The following is a 20792-nucleotide window of genomic DNA, read 5'->3' on the forward strand; positions in this document are numbered from 1 at the left end:
ATTTTTCCCCTCCTTGGCACACAGACTTTGACAACATTAAACCACAAAATATATAGAGAAGAAAATCCAAAAAATTATTCTCATTTCGCATGTGAAACAATAAAAGGAAACAAAATGGCAAGAGTTTTGTGAAAAGAATAAAATCATAGAGGTTGTGTTTGGTAAAAAGAAAAACTTTCTTTTGCTCTATCGGCCTTTTCAAGTCGAGAATGAGACTTTCTATGGTCTTTTTGTTTCTGTTGAATTTTTCTATTATTACAAACACAAGTTCTGCTTTAATTTAATTTGCCAAATAAATCGTTTTCTTTTTTTGTGGAAAATTATGAATTTTGACTTTTTTGCAGAACTAGCGTTCAATTCTGGGTACCTTCAAAAAATGAGACTAATCCAGGATGCGATATTTGAGTGTTTAATAATACAATGTAATGAAAAAAATCCAGACCGAAATTCATGGAATTTCTTTTAAAAATTAATAAATAGTTTGAATATTTGTATTGAAGGAAAATCTTGAAAATTCCAATACATTTCCCGTTAGAGGAAGCGTCAGGAAAAGCAATGTTCGTTCTAAATTCTTTCAATTTGTATTGATTTTTTAACACGCCAAGTCTATCTGGGGTAGATTTCTCTGGGAATCACGAAAAACTTTAACTAATGTCCTTCAAAAAAATTAGAGATATTTCTTTTAAAAATTAAAATGGTCTTTCAGACTTTCTTTAATTGTGAAAGAAAATTGAAAATTTTTGAAAAGTTTTTCTTTGATTTTCTTGAGTAGAAATGTAATAATTCTTATGCCAGAAAATTCTAAAACTTTTCAAATTTGAAAAATAATTCTAGAAATTTTCAAAAATTTCGATCTGTGTTAAATTCGCATCCTAATTGATTAAAAAATAAAAATCATAATTCATTTTAAAAATCTACATTTCTCTACTTTTTTTTAGCTATAATTTCTTACTCTGAAATATTAGTTTTTAAGATCAAAAAATATTTTCAAAAATAATAATTTTCAAAAAAAAAATTAAATTAAATATCTAGCAATAGGTATCTCTTCATTTCGAAGAGAATAAAATTCCTCGCTTATCTGTCTGCACAGCAACAGAACGCATTGAGTCTCACAGAAGGTATTGTCATAGGGGGGTGGAGGGAATGGTCTTAAACAGAAAAAAGGTAATAATTTTCTTTTTAAATAAATAAATAATGTGATGTACCTCATATCACCATATCCAACTGTGGTCATTGTCACCACAGCCCACCAAAATGCGTCCGGTATTGACTTGAAGAAGGACATTTCAGCGCCAGCCTCGGCAAAATAAACCGCAGACGAAAAGAGTACAACCCCTTTTGGTGGTTTTTGTGTACATGACATGAGTTTTTTTGTAATAATCATCGACAAAAAATATTGCAAATAGTGATAAAATTTTGGGCTTAATATAATTTTTTAGAGCTTAAAATTAGGCATATGAGAAATTTTCTCACGGGATTCTCACTAGATTATTGCACTAAAATCTCTACAAAATGTGTATTTCATGAATTTCTTTTTATCTTCTTTTTTTTTGCGGGAGAAGAAGAATTCACATGAGATTTTTGTTGTTTTTTATGAGACAGTGCAAGAAATGAGCATTCACAGCATTCACGCTGATTCACAGTATTCAGTCACACTACACCACCCTTTTGAGTTCCGCAAAAAAAGTTTCCCTTAGCTTGGGAAGAAAAAATGCAGGACTTTTTGAGGAAGAAAAAATCGTCATTTCTCTGCATATTAAAAAATGGATGAGGATACCCCTGAAGGAAAAGGCAACCGCTTCACTTTTAATTGCATCCCCTTGCAGAAAATGGAGGGAAAACAAAAAAGAAAAGTGATGTGATGTATGAACAAGGAGAACAAGAGGGCTTGCAGCAGCAACTTTGCTAAGTTATTCACAGAAGGGGTTGAAAATTAAGTTTAGTTGCAAATATTAGGTAATTTAATATTTGGAAGTGTATGTATGTAATGTTTCCCTTAAAGTCCTTTGGGAGATGTACCAACATTTATTTATGTTAAAATGCAGACACTCTGGTGCACGGAGACTGCAAGCTGCACTACTTATTGGATTTAAATTTCTGAATAAACTTTAAATTAGATATGTAACTATATTATTTAAATTCTGAGAAGTTATTAGGAATTTTTAAAGGAAACCTTCTTAATAAAAATATAGCAGTTTTAGCAGATTTTTTGATTATTTTAAAAGAAAATATTGGACATACTTCCTTTAATAGCCAGAGATTTTATTAAACATTTGAAAAAGATTTTTTTTTCATGGGAAAATCTTTTTAAAACAATTTTTCACAAATAAATATAGACAAAATTGTCCTTGAACAATTTCCTTAAATTTTTGATATTTATATATTTTTATTTTTTGCTTTTAGTTATTAAGGATATTTTTGCAATATTTAAATTTAAAGAAAAGCTAAAAAAAAATTGGAGTTGAATAGGTCATAAAATCAGTAATAGAAAATTCTTACAACGCATTTCCAATTAAAAGAACAGGGGTGTATGTAGAGAAAGTTAAGGGAATTAAATTTCCCTTAAAGATTTAAGAAAATTCTTTTTTTTTATTGAACACCTTAACCCAAGTCTTCCCTAAATAATAACTTGAAGAAAATAAATTTAAAATTTTCCACCGTTAATACTATCTTGAAAATATTTCCAATATTTTTATCAAAAGAAAAACTATTAAAATATCCTGACTGCTTTCCAACTGCAATATTTTTTCCTACGTTGGAAAAGAAAAATCGCAGAAACTTTTCCCATGAACTCTGGCCTCGTGGAGGAGCATTTAGGGTAAGTCAGAGCGAGATAGAGAAATGTCTGCGTGAATGAGGCAACCTATTGGGGAGCGCAGGGTCTTGCCAACTCCAGAGTTGCGGCCTTGTACAGCCACTGGTACACTGCCATGGAAACGTGTATCCTCATTGATTGGAATGGTACACAGTGTGACGTCACGATGGGGACTAAATTCTTGGGAAAATTGTAGAATGAAAATTCAGAGGTTTCCACCATAGCACACAGGGAGCAGAAGAGGGACAAAATGTGAAGATTGTCCGAGTGCATTGTCTGTTGCAGTGCAAAATTGATGCACTAATTGAGCCACAGGGAGAGTGTGCCCCATATTGAGCCCCCAAAAACCACGTCGAGAGGCTTGATTTGAAATTTGGGTGCAGAGAAATGATTAATTTGGAGCATTGCAGAGAAACTTTTCCCTCGCATTCAGCTACTTTATATCATCTACACCATCCCTTATGATATTTCATAAATGAAAGATTAAGAGGTTTGTGTGTCAATAGAGTTTACAAATGATGGAGGTGATCACGATTGTACTCTCTCTCTTTTAAAGTTACAAATCTGAATTTCAAACAAAAATCATCATCATTCTGTCACAATGATTCGCAAATACAAGAGATTTGGTCAAAAAGAGATATTTTCTTGTTGTTGTTGCAATCATTCGATAGAGAAATAAAGGTGTTTATGATAAGAAATTGAAAAAGTTCGAACTTACCTATGAATAAGAAAAATATAAGTAAGCCTAATTCTCGCATTGACGCTTTTAATGTTCTTCCTAAAATTTGTAATCCTTTTGAATGCCTAGATAACTTAAATATTCGAAACACTCGAACTAAACGTATCACTCGGAGTATTGCCAAGGACATAGCCTGATTCGTTGACTTGTCCTGGGGAGGAAGAAGAAAAATAGAAAGAAAAGAAATTCAGTATTGACACCTTTCAAAATTAAGAGAAAAATTTAATTCCATACCTGTGGACTAACAGGGGCCCGCGGGAGGTTCATCGTGTCCTCCTCTTCGGCAACTACCGTCGCCAGTGTAATGAAATAAGGAATGATTGCGATTATGTCGATTACATTCATAACATCCCTGCAGAAATTTAACTTATTCGGACAAGCAAGAAATCTACAAAAAAAAAGAGAAGAAAATCATTGCCTTCAGATATCCATTCATCCCTCGTATTTATCAGGAGACCTACCTCACGCTAAGTTCGAATGTAAACCATATAATACATATTGTTTCTATGAGGAAGAAAGGATCTGTGATATCAGGTACCTCATCCTCCTCAATCTTTGTGCCATTTGTTGTTGTATTGAACACCTATAAAATGGAGAAGAAAACAAACCCATATGAGAGAAAATCAATGTTGACAGGAGAAATTTTCACACAAACCTTGTAATGTTTAAATTCGGGTAGAGTTTCTAGACAAAATATAACAATTGATAGAAGTATAACAAATACACTAATTATGGCTACAACCCTGGCTGCCTGCGAACTTTCCGGATACTCAAATAATAGCCAGACTTTTCTTTGGTTCTCATTCGTCGGCAATGGTTTCTCCTCTTCCTTAATAAAGCCTTCATCCTCTCTGCAAAGAAAATAACAAATAAAGAATTTAAAAAATTCCCTGAAAAATAAAACTATAAATTAAGTTAAATATTTTACCTGAATTTATTTGTGGCCTGCTCGCCTAATTCGTAAAATTTAATTTCTTCACTAAATACGTCTAAAGGTACATTCACCGGCCTTCGTAAGCGACCACCTAAAGATCGGAAGAATGGCAGAAAGTTTGTCATAAATACAATCCAGCAACACCGAAAGCATTTTGTGGTTGTACATTGATATAATATAATACGATAATATAATATATATATAGGGCGTGTAAGGAGATTGGATATTTCCATACAGTATGTATGACTGTAGTGTAAATTGTAAGCCTATAAATGACAGGATAGTGGATAAAGGATAAGACGCAGAAGCTATTTTGTGTACAGCCAATTAAGCGAGGTACAGCATCACGGATTTAAGTTCTTTCTCTTTTCAGGAAGAAGCTTTTGAAAGCTCATTTTACAAGCAGTTATATTATTATATATGTAGTTATATATAATAATATTTTGAGCTTTATTATAATAGTTTTATATAGGTTTAAATTTCATGAGTTAGGTTTGATCAATATTTTTAGAAATTGTAAAAAATGCTAAACAAGCTTTATTCAAAGTTAAATCTGTGTCGGTTTAGGAGCTTAACCTCTGTTCTTAATTGAATTTCATTTAAGAAAAGATTTTTGGCAACAAAACCTCATTGATTGATCGGAAATCTAACTATTTAGAACATACAAAGAGCTTATAGGTTTATTTAGATAAGTTTGTGAGCTTTAAGCTTATATTGAGTTGACTAAACTTTTCCAATCTTTCAATTAGAATTAGATTGATTTTCTAAATTTTATTTGCTTATAATTTAACAATTAAAACAATGGATTTTATGGAAATTTGAGAACTTTTTTTTTCACTTTAAATTTTTTTTTTAGAAAAAGCTTCAATTTACTTTCCATATTTTTTTTCAATATAATTAAATTCATTTGAACTTAAATCAATGGTGTGTAACTTTTTTTTTAACAGAAACTTCAAGTGAGCTTTTGTACAAATTTTACATTAAATTAAGTAATTTAATTGATTGAGATGGAGACGCCTGGTAATTAGCTATCCGGCGTCTCCATCCAGCATTTAATAAGCCAGAAACAAGACAAATGCGTCAGCTTTTTGTGAACTTTCTTGCACTTTACTCTCTTTTTAGACAATTTTAATTAATTATATTACATTGAGATGGAGATGCCTAAAGCATTTATTCAGAAAATAATTATCAAAGTTTTTTTTTAAGCACTCTGTTACTGGTTTTTATTTTACTCGAATTTAGGTTTTTAATTTTTAAATAGCTTGATTTATATTTGATTAATTAGTTAGTATTTTATTACACAAATTAATTAAATTAATTTAATTGAAATGTTTATAAATTGTTCATTAAATTGTTTAGAATTATTACTAGCAATGATATTGTTTTTTTTTTAAAATTAGATTCTCAAAAAAAAATTCAAGTAAATTCTTACAGAGATGAATACTAATGAGCTTGAGTAGTGTTTAATTTGATTTAAACTTTTGAGACGCAAGGTTTGAATTTAATATTTCAATAATTCACTTTTAGTTGTTGAGATTACGTTTACTTAACTATATGCAAACACACGCTTCAAGTAGAAAAACTTGCAAAAATATAGCATCGTATGCGCAATTTGCTCTTGAATAGCTCTTATGATTTATTTGTGTTATAAATCTAAAGGAGAGCTCACGTGAATTTCCTCTTATAATTTAGGTGTTCTTGTTCACAACAACCACATCACACAACATCTCATCGTGCATCACTATTACGTGGTGTTATTAAAGAATATATTGTTCTATTGTGTGTCTCTGTGGGTGTGTGAAGGATGTGAAATCAAGGAATTTTATCGTCTTCTGTTTACATCTTAACTTTGGGTGGTGGATTTGTCTGGGGGTTGGGTTTTAGGGGTGGCAGAAAACGGCAAGAATGGCATGGTGGTTGCATTGTGGGTCACACGGAGGGTTCAGCTAGATAAGAAGACACATCGCAATAGCACATAGTATAATTCTCATTGTTTCTGCACCGCTTCGGGGCATACATAGGGGTGCATAGTTTCTTTTTTCATATATATTTCGCCTCTTTATATTTCCACCCCAAGCTATATTTGAGTGTGTGTGTGTGTTAGAAAAGGAAGGAGATGAGACAGAAATTGGATCACACAAGCGGACGTACAATGGAAGTGAATACTTATTACCGCTCTGATAGTAATACAGGATTGCATCGAAACTCGGTCGATTCCGGTCGAAAAAATATTCATTCCGTAGAGGATCAAAGTATCGTAGTCTTCGCGCTGGATCCCCCAGCAGAGTATCCGGAAATTGATTTAGCGTCCGAAGCTGAGTTTCAAACCGTAAGCCACTCACCTAGCAAAAAAATAAAAGAAATTTAGAACATTAATAAAAATTATCTTTGAGCTTTATTTATTGAAAAAAGAAAGTTGCAAAAAATAGCTTTAGGTAGAAGAAGGAAAACAATTAGGTAACTTGAAACGGAGCCAAACATCCAGAATAAATGCCAAATTTTATGTAACATTGTTTTCAAATGTCTCATCGAGCAAACTTAATGTTACTTTTAATTTTAAATTGAATTTGATAAATGTGTTGACATGTTTTATTTATTTAAGTGAATAAATAAATAGGAGACAAAAATATATTTGATTGGTTGAATTCGAAAAGGGCATTACTCTGTCAAAAACTGCTAAAAAATAAAATCCACATAAATTAAATAAAAATGATTTATTTTTATTTTTAATCAATTAAAGAAAAAATTAAATAGAAAAAAAACTTCTTACAAAAGCATATAAATCTAAGATTAAACGGACAATTCGTTTAAGGTTAAACTTAAGGACACAGATCTAAAATTTTCTTTAATATTTTATGATTTCGAAAACAATCTAATATTTAATTTATATCTACATAATATTATGTGATACCCTAATACTATTAGATAGCTTTAGTTTCTCTAAATTGTCTAAATTATACAAAAAAAATCTTCTACAATTTTATATATTCTTCACTAAATATTCTGTGTATCAGAGAATGCTCATTTTATCTCCCACAAATTCCCCTTTATGTTGGATCTAAATAAATTTAGAATAAACCGAAAATTTGGCAAATACAACCGGATCTATGTGATGTTGTTATTGCCAAATAATCAGACAATATTTATTATGTCTCGCAGTCAATGTTCTGCAAAATAAGTTTATTTTTCTATCAATAAAATGGTTAATAAACTTTACAAATAATCTAAAAAAAAACGTGATAGGGTAGATTGAGGCTGAAACAAATAAATAAGTTTTTAGAAAAAAAAGCTCAAACTATCATATTTCCTAATGTGATAGAGCAAACTAGCCTAAGAAAAATGTTATGATGGAAATTTTCCTATGGGAATAGAGAAACTTTGTCTGGCTATATTAACCCCAGCCTCCCCTAAAAGCTTGTTAATTAAACGATAACAAAATAATTTAGTCAAAAATTAGAATAAATTTTATCTAATCTGGAAAATCCCTACTCTGGGATAAAATGAAAAAGTCATTTTGCATTTAATGTCGTTTGAATAATATTTAAAACATTCAACTTACATTTATTACAACTCTTTCGCAGAAGTCGTGATCGTGCGGAATTGGCTCAAAATGGGCATGAGCTCCCCCAAACCCATGTCCAGCCCCCCCTTCTTCATCCTGACTGCTCAATTTGGGTAGAGACCTGCAATGAAAGCAAAAGAAGAGAATGCATTTTAGTGTGATTTCCGGTGAGACACTTGCGGCACGTTTCGCTGAAGGTGCTATAAATGCTTCCCGCCCATTTTTACATCCCCTCCTCCCCTCCTTTTTTGAAATGATTCCCGCGCATATAGCGCACACCCAATTGCAAAATGCTGTTGAATGCAATTGACATTTTTATTCTCCCTTCCCCCGTCCTGCGGACTCTGCGACAATTCGCGGTTATCTCTCCGCGAAAGGATTTCTCACATGTGGTTATACCGCAGACAGAGCTTCTGACGCCGAGCTTTTCTTGGCACTGTGCCAAACAATTATGTGAGTACTATCGGTGCAAGAGCGAGTAAATTTCCAGCATAATCGTGGGGTGCGGAAGAGGACAATAAAAGTGTGGAAAAGGCTCGAAGGAAAATGGTTGGAAAAATGGATGGCAATTAATTTATGCACACCACACAAGGAGGTGCTCAATTGATTGCCTTCTTCCTGCGATGGTAAGTACGTACGTACAACTCATCCATCCACAATATAGGAAAACTCCTAAGGGAGAGAAATAAGAGTTTTTCCTTTAGAAAATAAGGAAAAATCGACATATTTTTAAAATTATTATTTTGATAAAACAACAACAAAAGAGCAAAGAATCTCCATCCTAAATTATTTATGTAAATCTTGATTCTTGCTTTAAATCTTGAGGTTGTCCTGGAAAAGCTTTAGAGTTTTTTTTAGACAAACTTAAAGCCCATTTACTGAAGATTCCCAATCTCTTCATTATTTTATTAAATAAATTCAAGTTTAGAATCTGATTGGAATATCCTTTTTCCCCAAAAATTTTGTCATTCATCATCACAAAGTATTCGTGATGATAGCTAGAGAAATATTTGCTTTAATTTAATTACATTTCCATGGACAACAATCATCCCGAATGTTTACCGCGCCATGGTGTTTTGCAGGATGTGTATGGTTTCTATTTCTGGGATTGTGCCATCGGGGGGTGGCTCAACCAAAAATGATCCCCATCAATTTTGGGATGGATGGTACAAATTAATTTCACAGCTCTTCTGCTGTCCTCTTTCAGCATTGGAAAATTGATTTGTGAGCATCTCACGATTGATTACACAATTTCTGTGCGCCTTTTTCTAATTTCAAGTACATGCGTATGTGGGGGATGAGTGCGTTATTTTATAGCTTAAGAGGAGGGCAATAAACATAATTCTTTCAATATATAGCCAACAAATTCTCGCACCTTTTCCACCCATTGAGAATTAGCTATATAGAACAGCAGAGGAGGCAGTAAACTCTGTGCAGAGTTTGGTAGGAGACACAATTATATATAAAACGTACGTCATCGTACTGAAAATAGGGCACGATGACGTCATTGCCTGGCCTAAATTCAAGGGAAAGAGAGACCATCAATGAAACTGCAGAGCAGTGTGGCAATTCATTGATCCGGAGCTCGCCTTATATACCCGAACACAGCGCTCCTGTATATGCCCGAGAACACTCTGCGTATCCCGGAAGAGCCGAGGGACTCCCCCGTTTTTGTATATAATATACACACCTCCTACCCCACTGTATGGGGAGAAGGAGAATTTTGTCAGATCAATGTGGAGCTGCGTTGTGAATAGCAACTGCAGTGTCAGAAGCTGGGGTAGGATGTACGAGGAGATTTTATGCTACCATTCCACTTTTTTTTCTCCCCCACATTACCCCCTTCAAAACACTTCAAATCATGTTCCAATGCAATTAAGCACTTTTCTTTCGGAAAAAAATTAAAGTTGGGAAAATTTTTGAATTAAATTCATTTACACGGCTAAATTGAATTTATTAAATTTTAAAGTGGTTATAAAATGTAGTGGAAGTTTTAGGTCATTAAACGTTTTCACCCAAAGATTTATTTACGTAGTTTTAAATAATAATCCCAATGAATTTCTATGTAGATAAGAATAATACCAATTGGAGACTTCTTCCACTTCTTCTTTCACATTGAAATTTACGGCAATGCCATTTAAATTCATGAAGCAAAGTCAATGAAGAGTTCAATATAATAAATTTTAGTTTTTCCCCAATTCAGGACTTGATTTAGGATGTAGGTAGTTTTATGGTTTAATATTCTGTGAAAGTGTGAAAATTAAAGAACTTTTAAAGCCGAGAAATAAATCACAATTATATGGAGGAAACGTTAAAGAATACTGTAAAGTTCACAAGCTCTACATCGTCAATGCTCTAAAGATTCTCATTAGGAATTAGATAAAAATATTGATAAAGTAAGTATCTCTCTAGAACTCTAGAATATTGATTTACTTAATAGAATTTTATATAGAATTCTAGCAATATTATCTTGATGAATCGAATAGAAAGAATATAACTTGTCGCCTCCACTGCTAAGAGCTTTTTATTTTGCAGAGACCTTTTGACTACCAGGCATCTCCATCGCAATTTAGTCAAAAAATAATATTTAACCTGTTTATTCTTTCTTCTTTTGTACTTTCAAATTTTAAAGTTATTAAAAGCTTTCTAATAGGATTTTTAACAATTCATTGTTCAATGATTTCCAATTGGAAAAACAAACCAAAAATAGCTAAAGTATTTCTGTTCATTATAAGTTTATTGTGAGGAGTTTTCCTTTTGCAAATTCCGCATCTGAAATTCAAACAATTCACTCGGCACCTCTACCAATGGACTCCCTGAACCATTTCCAATTTATCTCATTAAACATCGTCGTAATTCAATGGAATTTCCCTCCCATCATTTACCCGAAAAACTCATCTCCTTGTACCCAGGAAAAGTTCTTCACATCCTCGCGCTAATCTATTTTGCTGACGAGATGATTGTAGGCGAAAATATCAATGACCGTGCATTTATCACCACATCAGAGAACAAAAAGGCGACTAATGATATTTGCTCAATATTCAATTTCAATGGAAAATTTTCCACAGGGATGAACTTAATGTCATTATGTGAAGATGAAAGCATCAAGTGCCTCCATCAGTGGACTACATAGGCTATGAGCATTATATGCGAAGCCATAGAAGACTGAAAGAAATATATAGCGAAGGATTGTATATGCGACAACACAAAATTCACAAAACTATTCTATTTACATTCTCTGAATTGATGTTTAATCGTAAAGAAATATACAAAGACATTTCTCAAGACTTTTTCTTCATTACATTTTAATTGCTGCTCAATGGATCATTGACAATATGCTTAGAGGAGTTCTAGTTCATCGCATGAGTTAGAATTCTAGCTAATAAGAGAGATGGTAATGGGGTATTGTGTGTGGGATCTTTGCTTGGTTTTAAGTATACCCCATGTGAATCGTGCGCTGAGATACTAATGAAGTTGTTTCATTGTAAATATAATTCAAAATGCTATAAATAGCAAATAAAATGCTTTATTGGCATAAACTTTTGCTTGATAAACTCAATAAAAGACACTCCCGTCAGTTGATCAAATGTACTGTATACACAATAAAGTTTGGAGGCTTCGTGTGCGAAAAGATTTATCTCTGCATGAAGAATGTTTTAATTGGGAATGAGATTTCGGGCCATCAGAATCGATAGATTTCATCTAAATACACTTTGGGTATTTTGGCAAGAGGGAGGAGAAGCCAAAAAAAAAAGTGTGCGATATGCCGTCAAAATCAAAACCACTTGGTTGTTAATTACTCCACTGGCGGAGATTTTTGATAAAATGTTGGGGCTATTTTTAGTTTGGGGCGTGCAGAATTAATAGACATTGATTCCTCCCAAAACACCCACTTGTGCATGTTTTCTTGACTCAAATCGAATTAACGCCATGAAGAGATTTTCTCCTCAACCACCACCTCCCCCGCATCACAAGCTCATGAACAAGGAGCCTATCCACCCAGTGTTTGCAGAGCAAAGTGATTTGGGTCAGCGAGACGTGAAATAGCCGAGCCAAGACGCAAATGAAGTGTGTTTATCATGTGAATCAATTACATTTTGCTTACATACTTTTCCACCCGGCAAAATTGATAAATCGCCCGCGAGGAATGGCACCAGAGCCATGGGGCTTGTGCGAAAGCTCCCGCGCAACATTTTGGAGGCAACAACAAAAAATCCTTCGTTGAAATGCATTTAAATTGCAAGAAATGCAGCAGCGTGGAAAATAATAAAAATTATTTATTTCTCCAACACGTGTTTCATGCCGGCTTATTGTTTAATGTTCAATTTGTATTTAAATTTCATTTAGGGTTATATACTGTGCCACACGTTGAGGAAAAAGCTCGTAAACTACAATCTTCTTTCTTGCCATTTTAAAATTTAAACAACAAAACTGTTTGCCATGGAGTTGATTTAATTTCCGTATAGTCGCCATGTCTTTATCGTCGTATCTTGCATAAGATTATGATGTTTTTGCGTCTGGCTGAAGAAAGATAATGTGTGGGGTGTGTTTTTTCTCTCACATTCTTTACAACGAAGTTTGACCGGTAAGCGAATGGTAAAAATGAGAAAGAAAAATTTAAAAAATTTCTAAATTATTAAATTATTAAAAAAATCTCCATTTTGAAGAGAATTTCTGCGAAAGTTTTTGAAAATTCTTGAAATTAGAACACGAATAGAATTTAGAGCAAAATAATTATTTCACACAGAAACTGCAAAGCACCCCTAATAAACTAAATATAGATCACCATTTATCATTGGAACCGCAACAATTATTTAATTGCTACACTATTTACTCTAAACATGAAAATCGAAATAAACGGAAGAATCCGGCATTGTAAAGTTTATGCAAAAAATTATGTTAAACTTCCACAAATGGCCAAAGTTGTCGCGTGCTTTTCATATAATATCTAATAATAAAAAGTTTAGTACCTAAGAGTAGATTGAGGAATATACCTGTACAGTGGTGAGATGAAAAATAGCATCAAGATTTTTTTACGGGATATTCATATTTATTATCTGGAATTGTCAGAATTGCCCAAAGCTTAAATGTCTGAGCTTTTTTTTATTTCGGTAAAAGTATTTTATTTACGGTAAGAAAAATTACCTTTAAAAATTGTTTAAAATATTCGTCGTTCAATTTAATTTAATTTAGCATCTTTAAAATTTAATTAAAAGAAAAAAACTACTTTTCTAAAAAAAATATTCATAAATAAAATTGTGGCTTTTGCTCCTACGAAATACACACAAATTAAAACCATAAAAGCCTCAAAACCGAAATGAATTAGTTTGACTTTTACGTAATTTATAATAAATTATACTTCAAAGTTCTAAGCTTGGTTCTAAGTTAATTTCTTGTTCTGGATCTCTCAGCAAAAGTCTTGAACTTCTCTAGAAAGTGTGGGATGAATGCAATACCAGATCAAAAGGCATTTCATGATGCTGTCATTCCCCCTGAGGGGCAACACCATAAAATATCTTCCAGAAACTTGGGAGAGAAACCAATAAATCAAATCAAACTTCAAACTACATTCAAAATCAAATAATCTCCTCTTTATGAAGTTTAAAACCTCCTTTTTTACGATTTACATACAACATTCGCCCCATGGAATTCTTTCAAAGTCTCTTTCACACCTCACTACCCGCATGAAGTTCTGGGGTAATTGCTCTGCCAATATGTTCACAGAGACAATATGTTTTTGATGTTTTGTCGGACATTTGAAATCTCGGCAAAAATATTCATTTTTTTAGCCGCTGCACGCGAAAAGGGGAGCCACAGGAGGGGGATTCCAGACACCAGAAATCACCCAATAAAACATTTATGGTTTTTTTTCTCCGTTGAGTGTGGGTCGGAAAAATAAGCAGAAAATCTGAAAAAAAAAGTTGAGTGCTCAATGCGTAGTTTGGCGTGGTTTGCATGTGAAAACCACTTGCTTGAGTGCCATAAAGCACTGCGCGTTTGAAATAAATAAACAACAATATAAATGGCAGAAAGCCTGGAAATATGTATATAATGGGAAGATCTCCGCTATGTATACACATATCCAAAAAGCTCATGGCAATTGGAAGCTTTTAGTGGCTTTCATCGGGTGGGGGCTCGGCAGTTCCGCGTGGAGATTTTGTTTTGGCATTAGGTGCCAAGAAAAGTGTCCCCACGTGGCGTGTGGAGTGACATTGACGGGAAAAATGTTTATATAATCTGGATGATGGACTCCAGGTTGGCGGAAGTGAATTGGCATCTCGTCTCGATTGGTTGCATAAACATGACTTTTATGTTTATTTAGCTTGCGAGTCCCGCGGTCGAATCTCAAGCACCGCTCTCGCGCCAGAAGCAATTTTGGGGGAATTTTAAAATTAGACTCCAAGTGGCGGTGTGACGAAAGAGGCACGAGAGGTGATGTCACAAAATCAGCACACATGAATTTTCCATAAATGACACACTGACAGTCGCGTCAGAGGGCAAAATTTGCACCCAATTGCTTCGCACGGATTGCCGGGGTGGGTGGAGAGATGGAGGGAGAGCTTTCATGAGCTTTTCACCCAGCCCTCTCCCCGCATAAACACATTATGCAGCTCTCTGGGTTGGATAAACATAAACTATTTAAGGTTACACCATCGATAGCACCACCTGCAATTGCTGGAGTTTAAATTCGGCCTCACTTGCGGCGGCGGGTGTAGGGGGTGAAGTGAATTTATGTGATGAACATTCGTAATACTTGCAACAATGTATGGCAACAGCATTTTGAAAGTTTTGCGAGCGTAATTTCCTATATAATTGCACACTGACGTCGACGAAATCAGGAGCAAAATAGACATTAGCAGAGTCATTTTGTGGAATTTACAGCACATAATTTGATAATGAACTAAATATTATGTGGGTGGAACGATTAAAACCTAAGCTCGACGTGCTTTTGTACTTTTTTTTTTAACTCGTTGACTTTGTATTTAAGACTAAAATAAACTGAATGCGAGACATTTATGCTGCAATGGCAATGATTTTAAATTAAACATTTCGGCATGCATGTTTACTTTTTACTTGTTTAAATTGATCGAATTAATACACGATCAATTCATTAAGCTAAACTTCCTGAATTTTAATTTTTTTTTCATACTTGAAATTCCAACAAATTGAACTTTAATAATTGGTACGGTTTTGTTGAATTTCTCTGCAAAGTACTGAGCTTTAACAATTTAAATATTCAAAATAACTGCAAGAAGAGACTTATTTTAATATATTCCTGTATGTTTATTTATATAAGCTTGGTTTAATCATTTAATTTGCGTAAAATGCGGTGTGTTTATTTAAATTACAATCAATAAAAAGTTAAATAGTTGGATGGGTTATTTGTGTACTATTTTGATGATATGTTTTATAGTATTTTTTAGTTGATTTTCGAGAATCTCTTTTTACTTCATCAAGTCCTTAACAAAGAGAAAGTTTATTTTTTATAAAAATTTCAAAAAAGAAAATTCAACCCTTAGTGAAAGAAGGTGAAGATTTTCTCTTGTAAATTCCCTTTTAATGGTTAAAATTAGTAGTTCAAACTCAATCGTAGTTGAGACAATTCGCAGAAGTTTTTCCCCAAAGCTCAACCAAAATCAGAAGTTAAAGATTTTTCACAATTCATGTAATCCCATTCAAAAAAAAAACCATACCTGTCGGTGAGAAGAGGGGGCAGTGCATTGGTTTGATTTTCACCGCTGATCCGAGGCTCCTGTCTGGGCCTGAGAACAGGTGTGAGGCCCCATCTCTCTATGAAATCTATACGGGAAATGGTTGATGCCGATCCACGCGGCTCTCTTTGGTCTCTGCACTTATCAACAGTTTATGCTACGCCTTCACCCGACTATTTAGCATCCACCTAAACAGCATCGTTCACAAATGAATTCACCTTTAAACTGCTCCTTTCTTCTTTTCTCACACCCTCTCAAAGAGTTTTCATTTGAACTTTTCCAGTTGTGGTATCAATTTTATGTCCTTACATTTGGATTAATTTAGCAAATAACAATGTTCACCTGATGCGGAGGGGTTGGTAATTTGAAATTATTGAGAAATTGAATCGTATTTCAAGGTAATTAACCTTCCAATCAGTAGTGACAATTTCTCACCCAAGAAGCTTTAGATTACATAAAGAAATGTCGATGGAAGGGGAATTCCGAGGAACAAATAAAAATACCCAGTTGTATTGTTTAGTGACATTATATATGAATAAAAAAGAAAGAAAGCCAATAGATAAATTCAAGGGTTGTATAAAAAAGGGTGGTAGGGCGTGGCAAAGGATCCCATCCAGGTCATTCTAATTCTGACCTCTAACCAGTAATCCCATCTCTCCCCGTAACCAGCCGCATTGACCCTTCAATTGAAATCTATAAATACATGCAGACACGTCTGATGAATGACAAGTGAGAAACTTTCCAATAAACCCCCACACATAGCACGGAACGGGGGTGGTTATATAGTGAAAGGGCTATATTGAAAGTTTATGTGGCGCATTGTTGATAGTGGCACGGCGTGGAAAAAAAATCACAGGGAAAACTTTTTACTCCTCCTCCATCCATGGGGATTATGCTTGAGGTTTTGTTACGAAGGGAAGAATGTGTTTCGATGACAGGGAAAGGGAGGTGTTGAGAAAATGGGTGGCCCATTGGAAGGAAATTCACTGTAAACAATCAATTACATTCTCTCGCGCCATTCTTTAGTTCCCTTTTTTTCACACCAAGCTCAAATGGATTTTTAATAAATCCATTGACACGCTTTATGGAATGAAATTCAGTCACATGAGAATTCTCTATAGGCACCCCACCCCCCTCATCCTTCCAATGTGCACAAAATTGCAGCATTTTGGCAATGGTGTCGCCCAAAGGTATGTATTTGCACGCACATTTGATAGATTTTGCAATTACACGGCACACATGCTCCCACTTTTGAGACAACCACCTATATATCCCACAATTTGGAGCTTTTTTCGGGGGTACTTTGAATGATAAAAAAAACATTCAATCGATTGTACAGCCAGAAAAGTTGATGGCTTTTTTTTCCTACGTCACATGCTCATGCATTTTGAAGAGATTACAAATTTTTTTCATTCAATTCAAATGATTGGAAAAATGTTGAAAAATATTTAACAAAAAAACCAATGGATGGCAATCAAGTTGTATTGCATAAGAGAACTTTCAAGTTATGGCCAAGCATGAATGAGAGCATGACACAATTTGATTTTGGAATAGAAAATAAGCTTTCTGGGTGCTTTTTGTTATTCATTGACAACACTTTTATTATGTGTTTGTAAATTTTTCTTGGTGCTTTTGTAAATAGTTTTTCAAGCTTATTTTTTTTTTAAATAATTTTGTCAGAAAAAGATTTTTGTCAGAAAGACTCCTGATAAAAACTGACAGTAGTATTTTTGACAGTTAAATTGACAGGAGTTCTTTTGACATAAAAATTGACTGAACTTTTTTAACAATTAATTTGACAGCAATTATTTTGTTAATTAAAATTGACAGAATTATTTTTTTTTATAATTTAAAAACTGACAGCGGTTCTTTTAATATCAACATTGACAGTACTAGTTCTAACAGTTAAATTGACAGCATTTCTTTTTGACGGATAATTAACAGAAATTCTTTTGACACAGACATTGACAGAACCAGTTCTAACAGTTAAATTAACAGAAGTTTGTTTTTTGACATAACCATTGACAGCACTACTTTTGACAGATAAAAAGACAAGATTCCACATAAAAAATTGAAGGCACTATTTTTGACATTAAATAATGAACATGATGCTCCCAAAGATTATTTGATAGTTATTCAAAAAATTTAATAAACTGAAAAAATCTCTTTAAACATTTTCTTCCCATAAACTAAAAGGAAAGAAGGAAGAATTTTGCATGTTTTTGCGCAAACCCCAATAAAGCTTTTTAAATTACATCATGGAATTTTCTCTTGGTTTTTCCCCAACTGACTGTGTGCCACCCACTTTAGGTTTTTCTATACGATGGGACCTCTCTTAGGCAAATTTTCTGTGTGATTTATCTGCGGCATATAGTCTCTCCGTGGAAGCTGTACGTGGATTGAGAGAGAAATGTATGAAGCTGTGAGGCAAAAATTTCTGCCCGAGAAGACAACATATGCGCATTGGTGGCCAGAGAACTTTTCACATTGTCGAAACACTGGCGCTGGCATCATGAATTTGCAGGCGAAAAAGAAATTATGACCCTGACATGTTTTTCGTGACTCTAAGAAGAGCAATCGCCCAAACTGAGCCCCTATGGTGGGGGAGGAGATCAAAATGATCCTGTAGGTTTATGTGGATATGCTTCCTGGATGGCCCCATGAGGGGGATGAGGGTGGCTTCGTGTTTGATGGTAAATTTGCCCAATTGACCAAAAGAGCACCCCCATGGGGGACCATTGAATTGAGATATTTATAGTGGGGTGTTTTTCGGCGATGTATTCGCTGATTTGGTGGTGGAATGAGAGTCAACAACTTGTCACACATTTTCCTGATGAGTATTTCTCCATCCACTGGAAGCACCTTGATATTTTCTACCTATATATGGATATTGGGGTGGTGGATATACGAAAAGGGCACCCACTTGTGCTGTGATTTGGGGCGAAATGCCCCCTTTTCACGCTATTAGATAAAATTTATACACGATCTTCCTACCCCCAAACCCCTCGTGCGAAATACCAAGGGCTGCCGTCTCGATAATGTGCCTGTTAGCGCGCTTCTGCCCGGGATGATGAGATGAGGTGGGCTGAAAAGGTCTCCACTTGGGTCGATAATTGTTACACAATTAATTCTCACACCCCATCCCCCCTCGTACCACCGCTAATGGTTTAGTATCACTGAAGAAGAACAGTGGAGAAACCCCTCCCGTGTAAAGGAAAAAGAAAATGAGGACATAGGAGCCGCAATTTGGACCCCTTTTGCTTGAGCATCTGCGTGGGGCTTCTTGGGTGAGATAAAAAAGAAACTGCGCCATGACGTGGCTAAAGGACCTCAGCACTGCATCCAAATGTCTCAAAAAAACACTCAAGATTATCCAATTTCTTACACTCTGCTATTAAAAACCCTCCACCCGGGGAGGTCACTTTTTCACCCTTGCATTAGCATGCACTTGAGGGTGAGATTTTTTTTTGGCACATAAGCCTCCACCTGCGGGAGGGAACCACAAAAGAACGTGCAATCACCCGGAATCACTATTTGGGCACCACAAACAAATTCAACAAATATTCTCAATTTAATCTCCACTTGGCAAGGTTCCCGTGCACGAGTTTTCACGCTTTTTTCATCTCTCTCGGTCACTTTTTTTTTGGGGGGGCTCTCTTGTGTTACCTCCCAAAAAAGAAGCCCAAATGTAATTTTTGCAAAAGTCACATCACACAGTGCTCACGATTAGTCTTGGGGACACGAGAGCTTGGAAGTTGGAATTGCGTTTTCCACCTCCACGGCCATAGACAATAGATTAAACCGTATGTGTGCTGAGTAACAAATACTGGTTAGTTTTTCCCAAAGAACTTTTCACCGAACAGAGAGGCCATTTGGACTACGGATCGCATGCGCTACATACAAAAGCGCTTCTCCAACTGCACGTCACACATTTTCGCTCCAAATTCTCCACATCAACGTTCTCAAATTGTTTCCCAGTAAAAACCCCGAGTAATGCGGAGGACAATTTGAAAGGCTATTCAACATTTTAGAGTACAGTAGGGCTTCATGGAGTATATTCGTTTAATATGTACATGACATTCATTGAATTTAGGGTGAAAACTCGTTGAATTAATTAAAGGACCTTGCTACTTGTTGAATAAAAAAAAAGTTTCAGGATTAAAAGCTCCGGGAAAATTTAAAATTAGTTTGAATATCAAATATTGTATAATTGTTTTTTATGGATTAAAATTAAAACCAACTATGTATGGTATAATGATCCTGATTAGGAGATATGCTTTTGAAAAAAATGATAAAAAAATAAGAAATAGATATGAAAAGCATATGAAAGCTTGATAAAAATATTAATGCAAGATTCTTGGCTTTATTTCTTCTATGCCCTTCCAATTTATTTTATTGATTTTAATCTAAAAAAATTATTAGGCAGTTACTAAGCTCCTATTATTTATAATTTTAAAACACAGCATAAAAAATACACATTCAAAAATATTCATTTAACAAAGACTCAAAGGTAATAATAGTAGACTTGATGTATTTGAATTATTAATTTCAACTTTGCAAACCTCTTATATCATGATTCATAAATATTTAATAACAGTTTGTGTGATAAAATATTCCTTTTTTAGTTATTGGTTTAGGAAAGTATTACTCTGGATGGTAAAAGCTTCAATTAATTGGCTTTTTTTTAAGTGAATTACCAACTATTCATCAAGAGAGATACTCTACCCGGGAAATTGGGACTTTTCGTGCAATTTGAATCAATTCTGATCACAAAAAAGATTAATTGATGAATTTCTGTTTCTGTTCGTAAATTTAATTAGCTTTCGATTAATCCCTTTTTCAGACAAAATAAAAAAAAGTATTTATTAAAATACAAAAAGTGAAAATAGTTGTAGAGATTCGGGACACTTGCTGTACATTCATGCAAAGAACGCTGACATAATTTTACGTATTTTGAGATTAGAAAATTCCCCTGGATTCATTTTATAATGATTTATAATACGAAAATTGCTGTTATATATTTTTTGTAT

At 34.2% G+C, this 20792-nt stretch overlaps 2 protein-coding genes across 5 annotated transcripts in view; one reads left to right on the plus strand and one right to left on the minus strand.

Annotated features, from left to right (window-relative positions):
- The window catches only part of LOC129790865 (UNC93-like protein), a 1060245-nt gene that overhangs the window by 336692 nt on the left and 702761 nt on the right, over window positions 1-20792 (plus strand). The window lies entirely within an intron of this gene.
- Window positions 1-20792, minus strand: part of LOC129790848 (potassium voltage-gated channel protein Shaker) — a 92126-nt gene that overhangs the window by 17951 nt on the left and 53383 nt on the right. For 2 of the 3 annotated variants that reach the window (XM_055828644.1, XM_055828642.1), the window contains exons 2-8: window positions 8048-8171; window positions 6662-6830; window positions 4483-4579; window positions 4210-4405; window positions 4016-4137; window positions 3789-3942; window positions 3534-3705 (exon numbers count right to left, since the gene is read on the minus strand). In XM_055828644.1, the coding sequence (XP_055684619.1) occupies window positions 3534-3705; window positions 3789-3942; window positions 4016-4137; window positions 4210-4405; window positions 4483-4579; window positions 6662-6830; window positions 8048-8171 (1034 nt within the window). Of the gene's footprint in view, window positions 1-3533; window positions 3706-3788; window positions 3943-4015; window positions 4138-4209; window positions 4406-4482; window positions 4580-6658; window positions 6831-8047; window positions 8172-20792 lie in introns of all 3 variants that reach the window. The other variant, XM_055828643.1, reaches the window with a different exon arrangement.

This window comes from Lutzomyia longipalpis, chromosome 2 (assembly GCF_024334085.1).
Source record: "Lutzomyia longipalpis isolate SR_M1_2022 chromosome 2, ASM2433408v1".
In the NCBI taxonomy this organism is placed as follows: Eukaryota; Metazoa; Arthropoda; class Insecta; order Diptera; family Psychodidae; genus Lutzomyia; species Lutzomyia longipalpis.